General features: G+C 42.6%; 1 protein-coding gene across 1 annotated transcript in view; it reads left to right on the forward strand.

The window, feature by feature from the left end:
• doc2a (double C2-like domains, alpha) overlaps positions 1 to 13,838 on the forward strand; it is a gene marked incomplete at both ends in the record, with an annotated part of 65,967 nt that extends 52,129 nt beyond the window's left edge. Inside the window, 4 exons of the mRNA XM_080775052.1 lie at positions 7,420 to 7,655; positions 10,386 to 10,467; positions 12,727 to 12,823; positions 13,702 to 13,838. Of these exons, the coding sequence (XP_080631178.1) occupies positions 7,420 to 7,655; positions 10,386 to 10,467; positions 12,727 to 12,823; positions 13,702 to 13,838 (552 nt within the window). The remainder of the gene's footprint in view (positions 1 to 7,419; positions 7,656 to 10,385; positions 10,468 to 12,726; positions 12,824 to 13,701) is intronic.
• Positions 13,839 to 16,810: the final 2,972 nt, after the last annotated feature.

The raw sequence follows: 16,810 nt of genomic DNA on the forward strand, positions 1-16,810 counted from the left end.
TCAAGCAACAGTGCTGGAGATTAGCTGTCCCTGGGGAATCTTCCAGTCGTAATCAGACTTCAAACTCCCAGGCAGGAGCCTTCCTGAGGGGGCAGCTGTCTGTCAGTCAAAGCTGATGACCTGGGCGTGGCGCGATGGAGAGGTTTCATCTCTTCCGAGAGCAAGCAGCCCTTTGCGACCTTTCACTACAAACCGGCTCTTGTGATGTTCCAGCCAACGCTGGGAGCTGCAGCCCCCCCCCCCCCCCCCCCAATCCGATGGGCCTGTAGTGCCTACGTGCTCGCCGTCGGTAAAGCCACTCACCTGGAACAGATGCCGTGGCTGGCCACTTTGGATTGACATTTTCCTCTCTAGCACTGCAGGCTAGAATCTAGGTGTGGGCTAGATTCGGATGGACAATCCCACCACCCCCTGCGCCCCGCAGCGGCATCTTTTGTAAAAGCAGCAGATATGAAAAGGGCCTCAACGAATGGCTCATCAATTAGACAGCAGGTTCCATCCACAGGGGGAGGGAGGAATCGAAAACATGCTCCCCTGACTCTTGTTGAATGCCTTTGGTGTTTTTCTTCTGGCCATACTGACGTAAATGGTATAGGCGACTCCTGTGTCCTTGTATAACATCATGTCTCCTTCACGGCCGAGGGACACAGAGAGTTCGTATGCGCATTATAATAAATAATGCGCATGGAAATGATCCTGGCTACACCAGATCAGTTGGCGCACGCAGATCTGTGCGGGAAGACAGGACTGGAATTTAATCTAATTGTCTATTATTATTCACATAATCTCATCAATATCATCTATTGGCAGCTGTCAGTGTGAATTATGGGTGAGTAACAGGTGACCAAACAGTTCCTGAAGAAACATATTGTTTATTGATTGAATAGGCTAACAGTTTGCAGAAAAAAGCACCAAACCTGTTGTGACTGATTGTCACCACCCAGGGCAAGGAAGGACACAACACAACACAGGGCAGATTTCTTAAGTAGATTGGTTTATTCCTCTTAGTTCAGGGAATAATTCACAATTTTACACTTTACACAGGAGAGCAGATGGCTCTCCCCTGTCTAGACAGTGGTTCTCTCTGTGTTTGTGGAGATGACTGATTTAACCTGTTGTGCCTTGATCAAGTCCATCATGCACAACAGGTGTGCAGCCACACCCGGCTCTGAGTCCAGTTCTAGTTTGACTCAGGCCATGTGTGACTGCTTAAATCAGTCATCCTCCATCTCACACCTGTATTCCTCAACCTATTGTAAAAGCAACACACACGTTCTCTCTCTCTCTCTCTCTTTAGCAGGCTGTTGACTGTAGGCTATATGACTTGGAAACAGATGGAATTGAACATGAACTTGGATTTTAGACCTGTGATGCTTCTGTCCATAGCGCGAGTATATAGCAAGCGGAACAGTATGAACGAAATGCTGCACAGATTTAAATTGATGGGGGACTCGAATCTACAAATTCAGGACAAATAATTTCAACGTAAAATGCTGGGAAGTCTCCTGATTCCTGAATGATGCCTTCGGGTATGGCATGGAAAGAGGGGCATTTCCATTTCTTTCACCATAGTAAATGCTGCATTCATGGAGAGGCCAGTTTTTACAGACAGGTAAAAGGGCATGGGCTGAAGCCCCCTTTGATGTCTATATATGTGCACGTGTCGTGATGGGGGTAATGCAAGGGGGTCCGCTCGTAATCCCGACAGTGCATTAGTCCGACAACGTGGCTTTGCGTGTGATTATAGGGATAGGGAAGGGTCGGAATAATGATGCTGATCCAATGACTGACCGGGAGGTCTGCTGGTAAAAAAATTCCACGTCTGTCCAATGTCCATTCAGCGCAGCAGTCGGCTATAACGAGCATTCTTCTGCAGCGAGAGAGGCAGAGGAATGCCGAGAAAGTGTGAGGATTTGAGAAACAGAGCAGCTAATATATCCAGAAAGACATACTGTAACATGGCAGGGGGTCGAAGGGTGGACGAGGATGACAAAGACCCAGGCTGGGAGATCAGCCGATTGATCTCTCCATCTGCCGTGCACCCGAGTGTGTGTCCTGGGTCAATTCAAAAGGCACTGAGATGAGACGGTATTCCACCGGCGGGAACTCGGGAGCTGTCAGATTTTAATGAACACTACTGGCACCCATCTCCCCAGCCCCATTAGCTGTATGATCCGTCTATATGCTGTCATGTTACCGCTGCGGCTTTTGTGTGCAACTCAAAAAGGTGCTGGTTCCCTCTACCCCACTATGTTGCCAAGTACGGTGATGAGACAGTAGTAGTTTGAGGCTTCTTGACATATAGACATATTCTTGACTATAGGGCTGTGTAATGTGACATCTCATGTTTAATAAAAAGAAAATCCGTTATTGAAGTTGCAGGCAAGTTGCTTCCCACAGTACCCGTGTTGTTGACACCGAAAATATGTGTTAACTTGTCATATATGCATGGGCGCAGTAGGGGGACGTCCCCTTCACTTTTGAGAGGAAGAAAAAATATAAATGTATGCCGAGAAAGCCTTAGCTCTGCATGTGTAGAGCTGCAGAGACCGTGAAATCACAGAATAGTGATGCTAGTTGCAACGTGGATGCAGTATTTTTATTTATTTTTTCATCTAAAAGATTTATCTGTACACTTTTGTATTTATTGGATCAGATTGGCTACAGATTTGCCTTGAAATCCGCGGAAGTACAATCCAGTACAATCTCGGCAGCATGGAATATTTGATGAAATAGCGGGTAACGCGTTTTATTGAGTCAAACTGTTAATTTAAATGCATCGTAAGCCAGTGTTGCACCTAACTTCTGCCAGGTTAGGTTGCCTACCCAGGTCATATTAGGACACCAGGAAGCTGTGGTGGGAAATAGTTTGTATGGATTCATTTCTGTCTAACGCCAGGGCTCCACTGGGCGCGTCTGCGTCGCGTCAGCGTCACCGTCACAGAATGTTCCCTTTTTATTCAATGAAGGGTGGCTCCACTGCCCGCGACGCCCCGCGTTGCGTCGTGTCTCCGTCACCATTAAAATTGAACCGGTTCGTTTTTTGACGCACGCGTCGGAGACGCAACGCGACGCAGACGCGCCCAGTGGAGCCCTGGCGTTACCTGCTGTCCTAATAAATATTGGCACTCTGGCTATTGGTGTGTGCGGCCACCTTCTTGTTTTTTCAAGATCTCCTCTACAGTTTTCTCCCGTGTGTCGGCACCGCCACAAGGACTTTGGTGTGCGTATAGCTTCTTTGTACACGGGAAATAGTTTGTATGACATACATCTCCGTCTCCCAGCCTTTTGGCCTGCATGGTGGAGATAAATAGTCGCTCTCCAGGCTCACTGTGGAGCTTGTCATTGTGAGCTTGTATAGATTGGCTATGTTTTGCACACACCCGTGTCAGGGCTAAGTGGTTAAAGACATGGTGGAATGAAAAATATGTTTCACAGGGCGCCTGCTGGCCTAGTGGTCCAGGCGCATGCCACATATAGACTCTCGCCTTACAGCGTGTCGCGTGTTTGAGTCCCGTTCATGACGACCTTTGCCTCATGTCTCTCCCCTTCACTCTCTCCTGTCTGTCTTCACTGTAACTATCAATAAAGGCACAAAAGCCAAAAACAAAATATATATGTCACTCATTCTTGAGATGAGGGACAAAAGTGGAAAAAACATGTCCCACACATAAGAGCCTTATTTATGTTAAAAAATAAATTAATTCATAAAAATAAAAGCACTTGCAAAGTTATATGTAATACAGTTGTGTATTCTTATGACATTAATTTCATTATAATTATTTTCATATTCCATCTGAATTAGTTAAAAGCATGCTCTGTACCCAAAAATGCCTGTATTTAGCCCGTCCCCAGCAAGTGGTCACAATTTCAAACAGCCAAAAAAGTGTCTAATACTGTCACAATCACATAAATATACATATAAATGAAAGTAGATTGTCAACAACATAGCAAACAATTTGGTAACAGATTGGTAGTTGAGACCTGTGTCTACAAATACATCCATTTGATTTGAATGTATCTTGAAAAAACTAAAAATCTGATTTGAAAAAAGTTTTGTCCCTTATCTCAAGAATGGGTGATATATATGTTTCACACTTTTAGAGCACAAATGTCATTAGATGCCAAAAAAAAGTAAAAAATATATACATTTTTTTTTTACACAGCTGATTCTAATGATCAATGCTTATTATGAAGCTGCGCTTAATCCCCATGCAAAGATGCAGGCGTCACAGCAGCCAGAATGAAACATAGGACACTAGGACAGTTCGGCTACAGCCAGACCCATAGAGAAAAGAGAGGTATGTCACCATAATCTTCCATTGTAAGAATGCAATGTGGAAGTTCTCTTTCTATCTCAATGAGGAAGTTCCAATGTTTGGAACTACAGGAGGCAACATCCCGCATTGTGGTGATCTCAAAGCATGACGCAATTCTCTCTATAGGTCTGGCTACAGCTAGGAGCAAGTGTCAAGAGCCATATTCGTTTGTGTGGAGGGAGATCTTGTAGGGTACAGTAGGTAGACTAATGTGATCCTTTCTGATTCATATTGTGTACCCATATTGACTGACACAGAGAATGATCACTCAAATTAATTAAATGACAGGACTCGGAGTGATGCCCATAATTCAGGCAAGGCCCCATGAGACACTGGAAGTTCCCGGTCCACATGTCCCATGGTGTGTTTTAAATCCTTGTTGTGGCTAAAAGAAGCTTTACAGTAGTTTTTTTTTCTTTGCTTTATCTTTCCTCCCATTAAATATATTCCACATCCTATGAATTATACATACACTTGATCCTCCAGAATGTGAGTAATCCAAAGAGTATCCAAACCAGCAACCAAATCAGACAAAAAACAAGGCAGTCACTCTCTGTGGCGGCGGATGCATTTTTTGTAGGAAAACAAAATCAAGCAATGTACTGTACATGAAAAGGCTATCGTTTGTATTTGCTGAGCGGTCAGATCGTTTGAGTAGTAATTTATAAAACCATTTTAAGACAAATTAATAAAAGTATGATACTGTAGAAACTAAATATAAAAGAAAACAGGGGCCAGTAGTTCAACTTCATAGTATTTGTTAGTGGCATACAATTGCAATTACTGTAATTAGATCAAGTGTTTTTTCAGTGGATAGAAACGAACAAAATGCGCTTTTCTTTTTGAATTTCTGAAAATGCGCTTCCCATTTTCAAAGTGGCTTGATTGAAACGCACCTACTGTACACACAGTAGGTGTATTGTATGTATGACAATTATGTATGTGTGACCGTATGTACTGTATGACCATATACCATTAATAAGGGAAAATTTGCGAAATGTGTGGCAAATCACCACCAAAAAATGCTTTCACAAATGTGTTCATAAAAGGTGTATCACCTATCAATTTGTTATAATTTGTTTTCTTGGGAAACTTAGCAACAGCTGGGGTACTATTAACAACCTATATAAGGCAAAATAGGCTAAATTTCATTATACTTTATGTAGCATGTGACGTGTCAGACTATAGGGGGTTTCCATGATTCTGAATCCATTGCAAGTATTAGTTGTGCATGAAAAACACTCGTGCAAACAAAACCCTGGATAGCCATACATGGAGAAGACTGGGTCATCACCTAGATCTGCATTATATGTAACCGACTAGCAACTCTACGTATCTGACCCAGCAGCGTATAGATGAGAGTTGTGACAACTCCGTTCACTTCATGCGGCCAGTCCAATGGCGGCTCTTCTACATAGACTTATATTGGCGAATTGCTAGGCGAAGTGTGACAAAGTCCTGGACCGGAAGTTGGCAGGACTTACTAGACTCAGGCAACAGCCCAGCTTTAATGATCTTAAATCCATTTATTTTAGATCCGTTTCTTTAGTAATAGTACAACATAAACATTTATTACAAAGACTTTAGTTGTCACTGTACAATACTTTTAAAACAGTTGTCATGTTGCACACATGCTTAAAATAGTTGATATTTGCACCGCCCTCGTTGAAAACTAAAGCAGTTTTAATTATTCCTAGGGGAGGTGGGGTAAACTAGTCCAGTGTGCCAAACTAAACCTAATAACGTATGTCCACAATTCATCCAGCTGAATCCCATTATATCGTTGTTGTCGGGCAGAGACCTCTTATCTATTTCAACCTTCCAAAACAGTCCTGTTGGATAGCTAATTTCCAAAAAAGAATTGCATGCACCCGAATATAACAATTATATTATCTCAAATCTGGGTTGGACAGTGATTGGTCATCACTCACCCAACAACACTGAAGTGCCCTTGAACAAGGCACTGAACCCCCAACTGCTCCAGTGGAGCTGCTTAGTGGCCAACAGTATAAGACTGAGGTTGTACTGGTCAGCTCCCAGATTTTAATGTGTGTGTCTGTCTGTGTGTTTCTATGTGCAGGGCGTTGCTGAAAATGAGCACTTGTGCTCAGCTACTACCCTGGGTAAATAAAGGGGGATTCTTTTTTCTTAGAATGTTATTAGGCCACAAAACAAATGACGGTGTGTGAATCACACAGGGTCATTAGGTTTTACTGGAACATAATCCTGCCTACACAATGAAATGAATCACAAAAACGAATCAAAAAGTGATTAAAAAAACTACAAACAGAACAATCCGAGTCCCCCGTGGCTCTATAATTGTAATCCCAGTTGCCAGAAGTTCTCGCCAGCTCTCCTTTTACCCTGCCTCTACACCAAATTAATTTGCCTAAAAATAGCCGATCTAAGTACAAGCACGGCACATTACAAGGCAATTTAAATGACAAATATTTTTCAGATTGAGTGCATAGAGGCACAGGGGAAGACATCTTGAGACAGGGCCCAGGGGGGCTGCAAATGGAACAAAAAGACACAAATGAGTACTGAGGATTTCTTTTCATTTTATATTCCCCAGACGGTGATTAGATGTATTGTGAAGGAAGTAATCTCTCTTTATCTCGTCGTCCGTTCTCATTGTCCTTTCACTCTCCCTTTCTCGCTGTCTTTTTTACACACACACACTCACACACACACACACACACACACACACACACACACACACACACACTAGAGGATGGGCTGCCCCGCCCCCCAGCTATTCATGTTAATGAAAGTTGCTCCCCAGCATTTGAAGCACTAGGAAGAAGAACACTCTACTTTCTGCATTTTTCTTGATTTGAGCACCACATTTTGGTGCTCAAATGCGGAAGACTATAGGGTTTCAAACGGAAGAAGCATGTGCAGTGGCAAATGCGAAAGTATTGCAATCCTGACCACCAGCTGACGGCAGTATTCTGGGGGCTTGATGCTAGGGCTGTTAGGCCTACTCAGCAGGATCTGGACTAGAGCAGTGGTCTGTGGTTCCCAAACTGTTTAGCTCAAGTAAAATAATTAAATAAACAATAAAAGTAAAAAACATTCTCTGCTTCTTCCAACACAGTGGGAGAACGAGCAGCTGACCAGCCTGGAGGAGCGAGGTCGCCTCCTGCTCTCCCTGCAGTTGGTGCCCCCTGTGGACCAGGAGCAGCACTGCAGCCAGGGGGAGGCAGCCATAGGAGGTGAAGGAGGCGGCGAGGCGCCCCGCCGCAGCGGAGGGGGGCTGTGCGTGGGGGTGCGTCGCTGTGCGCACCTGGCGGCCATGGACGTCAACGGCTTCTCTGACCCTTATGTCAAACTGTAAGTGCTTGATGTTTCTTGGGGGGCTTGTATGCAACTTTACAGCCCATCGTCGCTGTCGTGTGGAAACCATTCCTTTTTGGAATATTCAAACCATTAGACCTCCTGGAAAGCCTATACGATGTTATACCTCTCCATCCAAGCATCTGTGTCATTTTAGACACATGTTGCCATATTTTCTTGTATTGTGGACTCTTTTGTCAAGCACTTTGTGACTACGTTCTTAAAAATTGCTATACAAAGTTTGTTATTATTATTATTTATAGTTTATTGTTCATACTGTCAGCACTTGTACAGGATATGAGTATCTCACAGGGAGAGAAAAGAAAAATGAGGGGTTACAATTTTTTGTGTGGGGGGGGGGCATTAGCAAAAATAGCAGCTCTACATAAAGCTCACAATGTGTAGCAATGTGGTTTGTTGCATGTGTGCAGATCTGATCTGCTGTTTTGTAGCAAAGAGCTAATGTGGACAGAAAAAAGTACAGAGACAATTCTGGTCAGTTTACTAAGCCTAGCTGTTTTATAGTACAGTGACCTTTATGACCTGTTTGAACTTCAGTTCAATAAGAAACACATCTTTTAGTTTCCAAATAAGGGTTTTGAATTTCAAAACAGTAAACCAGTTGTGCCGATGCCAAATTAAGAGTAGGGCCTCACTATACAGATATAGGAATCACTGAAATGAGCTAATTAAGTAATCAGATTGATTGAATTAACATGATTGAACATTCCAGGGACCATCTGTTTCCCTGAAAGATGGGAAAGACCTCAAAGAATCAACTAACTGGCACAGCTCTGAGAAAATGAGTGAGGGTGGAAAGTTTATGAGAGACTATTTGCATACTGTGGCATTCAAAAGACGTGGCCATGAAGAGGTGCCAAATTTCGGAGCCAAAGCCGAACCAGACCACCACTATGTTTCGACCAATGGCCCAGTATCAGGTGCTGGAATGGGTTCTATGGCATTTTGGAAAGAACTTGGGCGACTTCCCTACTTCCTTCACAGGTGTTACTGATGATACTAATGAAGGCTCTGTTTCATTCTGGTCAAACAGAGCACGAGAGCAGGGTGCTGCTATTGTGCATGTTGGCTCACTGGAAACACTCTACGTGTCATTGAGTGTGTTCAAATGGCCCTGAAGGTCTGTAACTCAGAGTGTACACTCTCAGAGTTATGGGGGTCCTTCATCCTTGAAATGAAAAGGTTCATTAATGTGTATATATTGTGAGGACTGGGGACCATCAACCATGGGCATTTATTACACTTCTGCAGGTAGAAGTATTCACTTCAATAGCTTCAATGGATTAAAAGTACAATATTTGGATCTGAGATGAAAGTAAAGTACAAATACCTCAGAATTGTAAGTACAGTACTTAATGTACTTAGTTATTTTCCACCACTGCAAATACAATGCTAAAAAGATTGAACCCAAGAAAGGGTAACAGGTCAAGTGGGCACCAAAACCAACTATTAGTAGGGACAACTGGGCACTAAAACCATCTGGGCACTAGGGATATGTGGGCACTTGGACAACAGGGCACCTAGGGGTAGGATAACTGGGCACCTGGACAACTGGGCACTATGGACATTCAGTAACAAGCCACCTATAGTTATTGTGTGCCGTTGTATTGTACAATATTATATAGCCTACATTGCCGAACCTAACATTTAACAAACAAGCTTCAAAAATCATACTAAAGTTGCTGAATTCAGCGCTGTGTAATGTCTGTGTCATATGAGAGAGAGAGAGAGAGAGAGAGAGAGAGAGAGAGAGAGAGCTCACATCACACATTCCAATCAAATACTATGGTGATTTGCATATCAAAATTCACACCCGTGTGAAGTTAGGGGCGCTAATATAGGTAGGGTTGTAGTTCTGCCTCATTTGTACTTGGCCTGTGCACGGGTGTCATGCACCGAAAACAACTGATCCACAAACTCCCACCGTGTCACTCAGCGATGCGTTGGGAGCTTGCAGATTGGCTATCTTTGATCAAATCCCTACAAGTGGTCAAATAAAACACAACTGTGAACTTAAAGACATGAAACCAATTAAATAGCCAATTAAAAATTGTATCAGTTTATATGCACACACATAACCTGCTTAGGGTGCATGTATGCTATGCAGATGCATGCGTATGCACACTCAATACTCTCACTTTAGGAGGTGCAAATCAAAATGTCATAGTGTGGTTTGAAAATCAAAAACCCCCAGTGTGTCATTAGTGTGTTGAACAGCTATATGGATCAATATGACTGTATGATTGCCTCTCAAAGTAGCCTAAGATGTACTAGGGGTATGACATTTAATCGAACAAATGTATTGTGTAGAATAGACTTTTGGGAGAAAAATAAGAGTTGTTTTATGTCATTAAATTTTGAATGAAAACAGCAGCTTACATAAGCTTACACCGTATTGCATTGTGACATTGCATTGCAAAGTTTCAGGCTATTTTTGCATGACACAGTTGTATAGCAAGGATATTTTTTAAAACAAGGACCGTCGGTCCGTCCGACGGGACAATTTACTTTAATGCCTCTCAAATGAAGAAAATGAAGAAAAAATGTATAAGACCATTACTATGTCAAAAGTAGCCAACAAACTACTATAGAAATACGTTGTTGAGCTTGTAGTTCGGCTATTTTACAATATTATCTGTGCCTTCACTCCTACAATTTTCCAATATTCTCTCCTCTCCTTTTCCTTTTCTCTGCTTCCTCCACCAGCTACCTGAAACCTGACCTACAGAAGAAATCCAAGCACAAAACAGCAGTGATAAAAAAGACTCTTAACCCTGAATTCAATGAGGTATGACACCCTCCACCCCCAGCCAACTCCTCTATAAGTTGTCAGTGTGCGTGCATGCGCGCAGGAGAGAAATCACAAAAGCAAAGAAGGTTTAATTGAACCAGACGAGTTGTATACTAAACTAATTAAATGGCAAATATTATATGGAGCTCAGATAGTTAAATCTACCCTGTTGGCTCTTGTGCGTGCGTGCGTGCGTGCGTGCGTGCGGGAGAGGAATAGGAGAGCAGGTATAATTGAACCAGACGAGTTGTATATGAAACAAATTAAATGGCAAACATTATATAGGAGCTCTATAGTTAATATTCCCTCTTTTCCACTACAAGAACTAAGTGCTGTGAAACATGATTTCATGGATTCTGGATTAGTTTTCAGATGCTATATGGCTCGTTTTCAGATTAGATTACCGTAACCTAATGTGGGTCCTGCTCAGGGCCAAATTAGCCATTGGGCCGTTGGAGCCGGGGTCCAGGGGCCCTTCATTGACCGTTGATTGGGTTCAATTTAGGTCAAAAAGATGATAAAAAAAGGGGGGGGCTAAAGAATTATCGGAGAACCCCTGGCCTGCCCTAACCCACTGACGTCAGTCACTGGTGAGAAAATGTTGGTCGCCTCAGTAACGCCTTGAGAGGATTTCATGACATTTGGCACAACCGGCCACTTGGATTTACGGATGAAGTCATTCGAAATCCAGCAAGCTAAGGTCAAGGAGGTGCATGAGTAGAAGTGGGCAGCGGAAGGTACATTGGTATAGAGTGTATCTAATGACATAGCCAGGAAAGATCTGAGTGGGCTAGAGTTTAATAAGCTTAGATATTACTATGGACCCTCCTTTTACCAAAGTTAGAAAATAGTTTTCTAGCAGTTCTTAGACAGTTCTCAACTTTTCAATTTAAGTCGCGGAGTCAAACTATACTACCAGTAAGACGCCACGTGCACCAATCCACCTCATTGACGGAAGACTGCTGGGCGAGTGCTGGCGCTTTGGCATGGGGGGTCAGATCAACATGGAATGAATTATGTACTGGCCATATAAGGAGCATGTCTTGAGTGTACAGGGATTGATGAGGTCAGATCAACATATGGAATGTCAGAACAGGTCAGCTCCATACAGTATATAGAGATCTAAGGGTGGTAGCGGGGACATTTGAGTGTACAGGGTTTGATGAGGGCCCAGGTAGGGCTGAACATGTTGAGAACTCTAGTTTTTTCCCGCTGCCGGTCACTGCTGCACTAATAACTTTGGGGCAGGCTTGTCTAGAGTTTGAAATTTGAATGGACACGGTATAAGTCAAAAGGGAGACATCGAAGAGGGGAAGGATCATATGGAAAGTCAGAATATATCCATATATGGAGATCTAAGGGTTTGAGGTCAGATGTAGAGTTGCTGGCCAATAGAGATGACATCAGGGATGTGTGTGTGTGTGTGTGTGTGTGTGTGTGTGTGTGTGTGTGTGTGTGTGTGTGTGTGTGTGTGTGTGTGTGTGTCTTATTTTCTCTAGTTGCTATTGTTTTCACAGTAAATAATATCCTTGTTGGAAAACGGCCTAAGCAGACTGCATGCAGAGTGCTTGTATAAATTATTACATTTGGTGCCATGGAAACCGAGTTGGCACATACTGCCAATAAAAACAACAGCATTGAAAATGTAAGCCTTGGTATGCTGGTTAAAATGAGCATAATACCTTTTAATTAAGCTTTCTGTAACAGAGAACAGCAGCTTATAGTGAAAATAATCGTTCATTCCATTAAGATGGGGATTTTCAATAATTTACAGTACAATATAAATAAAGCACAACACATCTCATATTATAGTAATGTAATGTATAGGCTACACAATATACAGTGTTGAAGAGCATGGTGCCTCCTTGGCCTAAATGTACAATGTGTGGGTAACTCAAATTACATCAAATGTGTGAATCACAGAGTATACAGTGTTTTGAAGTGTTTTGAGTCCAGTGTTAATGTTATCGATAAATGTGGAGAACTCTAATGATGCCTAATAAGTTGTTTCACATTATGAAGTAACCACTGGCCTATTTCAAAAAGTGAACTTTCAACTCAGTAAACTTGAGAACAAAACAATGAGTTTTAACGCTCCATTGTTAGCTTGTGGATTTAGAGTTGTTTTTTTGTATTCTGAAAATCTGTTACATTCTGGGGAGAAATGACCACTTTTCAATACAGTGACATTAAAAATAAAATGTACTTTGTATATATGTGTTGGTTGTAGTCAGACTCTCTGTGTCCACTTTGCAGGAGTTCTTCTATGAGATGCCCCTGTCAGAGCTGACCAACAAGACTCTGGAGGTAACCGTATGGGACTATGACATAGGACGATCCAACGACTTCATTGGTGAGGCCGCTGACTCGTTTTCTACTCTCGAAGTCATCCTGTTATCCTGTGGTATAGGGTTGCCAACGACCTGAACTATGTCCCTTTATTTCTAAGAACCGCAGCATCCCTATTCTGGGGGAATATTAGTCCAAAATAGCAGATGTGCAAGCTCACAGCGTGTCGCATTGAGACACGTTGGGAGCTTGTAGATTTGCAAAGAGATTTGGTATAGACAGAAAGAAGTGGTCCAAGTACAGAGAAAACTCAGGTCCAGTTTATTGAGTCAAGAGGTTTTAAATGGTTATAACCTGTATTATAGTATATTAATATATAAGCTGTTTGAACTTGAACACAAGATGAGTGTCATTGATTGATTAAATGAAGAAAAAAGTGGATTGTCCGCACACAATATAATTCTGCTCCCCGTCTTTTTTATTACAACCTATAAATACAACAACGTTTCGCCCCTCCGGGCTTTCTCAAGTTACATGGGTATGGCCTTGAAAACCTTAAATAGGTGGAACATAACTGGGTGTCAACATTCAATCAATTGATAAGCACCAACTATTTAAGGTTTTCAAGGCCATACCCATGTAACTTGAGAAAGCCCGGAGGGGCGAAACGTTGTTGCATTTATAGGTTGTAATAAAAAAGACTGGAGCAGAATTATATCGTGTGCGGACATTCCAGCACCGTATTCTGAAACTGGGATGTGCATATCGTTTTCCTGCTTTACATGTCATTGATTGATTCCCAGAAAGAAAGTGTTATGAGTTCAATAAGGGATATATCAGTTTCCAAATAAGGGTCGATTCCGCATTCAACGGCACGCTTGGCAACCCTATTGGTGCATGTGTTTAAGGGTGCAACAAGTTAATCAAACTGTATCGTATCAGGTGGCGTGCGTCTGAGCCGTCACTCACAGGGAGACGCCCTCCGCCATTGGATGGACTGCCTAAAGAACAAGGGCCAGAGAGTGGAGCGCTGGCACGTCCTGACCAATGAGCTGCCCAGAACCTTATGCCACGATTAACCCCCCGTGTGCAACAAAATAAACTCCTCGTCAGCTGCACTGGGCTAGCTTGATGAAGAACAAGTGACAGGGAATATATCATAACACAGTTCTAATGTTTACTATGGGTTGGAGTCATGTAAGGTCACCACGGTCAGTAAGAGGTACCCGAGAGGTCAAATATATACAGTATTGTCACTGTCGGGCAGAAACGTTGTTTCGTTTCGTGTCCAAAACCGTTAACGTTGTCAGGAAATGGAAAAAATAAACTGTGAGCCAATCTCTTGTTAATACATAACCTACAAACACTTTCAACATGTCGTCCTCCTCCTCCCTGCATGTCGTTCAAATAGCAAAGAAATTATGCAGATTTACAAGCTCATAATTCCTGCCATCTAGACGCATTGTGAGCTTGTAGATAGGCTACTTTTGCATGACACGGTCAACGACAAAGCATCAAATCAGGCATTCATTTTTGAAAAATAAAATAAAATAAAAAATAACAAAAAATCTAATGTGGAGATAATAGGTTTCCGTCCGACAGCATCAATAAAATGATGAAAGCCAAACAACAGCATGCCAAAATCGCACGCAACATGTGGCCATGATGATGCCATTATGAATGATTGATAATTCAGATGTTTTTTGGAGCATGTTTTGGGGATGTTTGTCGGAGAATGCATCGCCAGAAGGCCTGCTTTTTGGTTCCATCAATAGCAGCATTTATAGCTCTACGCTCTACGGTCATGGCTCCAAAACGCTACCCACTGCAGAGACTGAGGCTCTTGCCCAGGCCTCCGTCTTTCAGCAGCCTATGGCCAGGGCAAGAGCTCCATTAACTGGGGGTGGGCTGCCTAACAGACGCTAGTCACGCTACGCTTCTGTTATGGGGATCAGGATGCGTTCTAACGTTCACATGCGTGCACCGTATTGTGCCACATACCTGCGAGTGCCCAACGTGAAAACATTATTGATACCATGCCGTGGTACACCGTTCCACGACCATGACATCACTTCTTATTTTACACTTTAACATTTTGGAAGATGAGAAAGATATCCGATCTACAAGCTCACAGCGCGTTCGGCTATGATTTGCTATTTTTAGACATTATTGAAAATGTCACATATAGGTGCCAGAGGTGGGATCAGAAGGGTCTGAATGTCCCCCTCCACACTAAGGGATGATGTATTACTATTATTGTATTTAGTTGTTTATTTTTCCCGACCGGCGCTGCATGCTTGCCTCTCGCTGTAATGACCATTCTCAATTGGATTCCCCTGAAATAAAGGTTTCAATCAATCAATCAATCATTCTGGCTGTGGTCTAGTAGTCTTGTCTAGTCTACGTGCATGCTACGTGCATGCTGTCTCAGTGTCATCAAGGTGTCAGACAAGCTAACACAACAATTCATCAATCTTTGTATGCCGACTGTAGGTGTGAGCTGCGCCTGCTATGTCATCCCCCCCCCCCCCCCCCCAAAATGTGTGTCATCGCCACTGGTCACATATGATATTATAGTGACAATGTCAACATTGAGGCATTTGAAAACAAGAGCCCGGTGGCCATATAAGGGCCTCTTCACCCCGTCGTGTCTCTGGCACAGAGAGAATGGAGTGGAACTATCCATCTGGTCACGGAGAAGTGACCAGAAGGATAGAACTGTGGGAACAGTAATCAGGTTGTTTTCTCTCCTCTCCAAGTTTGATACCAGTAAATAACAGTAACGTTAAGCTGATGTGCTACTCGGTCTCTTGCTAACAGAGCTGGGCAGCAGTGTTGATTTTGTCGACTACCCTTTTTCTATGATGACAACTAAATAAAAACTAAGCTATGATGACTAAAATGTTAGGAAGGGACTAGTGCAGAAGACACCCATAGAACTAAAGGACATTTAGGACAATTTTAGGTTTGGTTGCATGCTGAAAATAGCAGGTCTGAGCTACTTTGAGCAAGTGTAAAATCAGCCATTATGACGCCATCACGGCCTGCCAAAATACATTTTAGTCAACTAAATAAACTGTAGATTTAGACTAAAATCGCATATTTAGTCGACTAAAACTAGAGAAAATTTTCAGATGAGAACTTGCTGTCAAAATCAACACTACTGCATGGACATGTGTGTCTGTATATATCCGTCTTCAGTCCCAGGGCTGTGTTCTGTGTCATATTGTGCCTGGCAAAACATAAGAGTATTTATTGCGTTTGATGAATGTCAACAGGGTTGATAAACTGCAGCTTGGAAAAAGATAACCATGTTGTGCCTGAACATGAGTTAATATGCGCCTGCATGAAATGAAACTCGTCCAGTCCAGACAATATATGGGCATGATGATACTAGGCACAAACAAACAATGGTTATCTGGTCCCTCAGTCAAGGTTTAAATTACAATTGAAAGTGTTGGCATAATGAGCAATATGGATGCACATCTCTCAGCCAAGCCATAGTATAATTAGTCATTTATATATGAAAACACATGAAAGAAAGATCTGGGTGAGCCCATTTGAATGGGCCTGAGGCAGCTGATAACATTAATAATATGATTGTGTACAATTGTCAGGTTCTATGGTTAGTTTTGAGCCCTTAAGAGTTTTAGCTCAGGGCCCCTGGGAGGTCAGGGCCGAAGTATCTCCAATAGGTTGCAGAAGGAGGACAGGACACTGGAGCAGCACGGACATTTCAAGCCTTTTATTAGGTGCTAGTACAAGAAAACGACTAACGTTACGACCTATACGATCTTCAGAGTCAAGATGACTCTGATAAAGAGCGTATACGTAGTTTTCTTGTACTAGTGCCTAATAAAAGTCTTGAAATGTCCGTGCTGCTCCAGTGTCCTCTCCTCCTTCTGCAACTATTGTCCTTCTTCCGGTGATGCACCGGACCAGCTGCTCCAGGCTTGAGGTGCGTTGGTAGATTCCCTTTGTTGTATCAAATAGGTTGTTAAAGTGGTTCAATCAGGCTGTCGATTATAAATAATGTATTAACTGATTGATT

The sequence above is a fragment of the Protomyctophum bolini genome, assembly GCF_963924005.1.
Source record: "Protomyctophum bolini genome assembly, chromosome: 11".
Taxonomy (NCBI): domain Eukaryota; kingdom Metazoa; phylum Chordata; class Actinopteri; order Myctophiformes; family Myctophidae; genus Protomyctophum; species Protomyctophum bolini.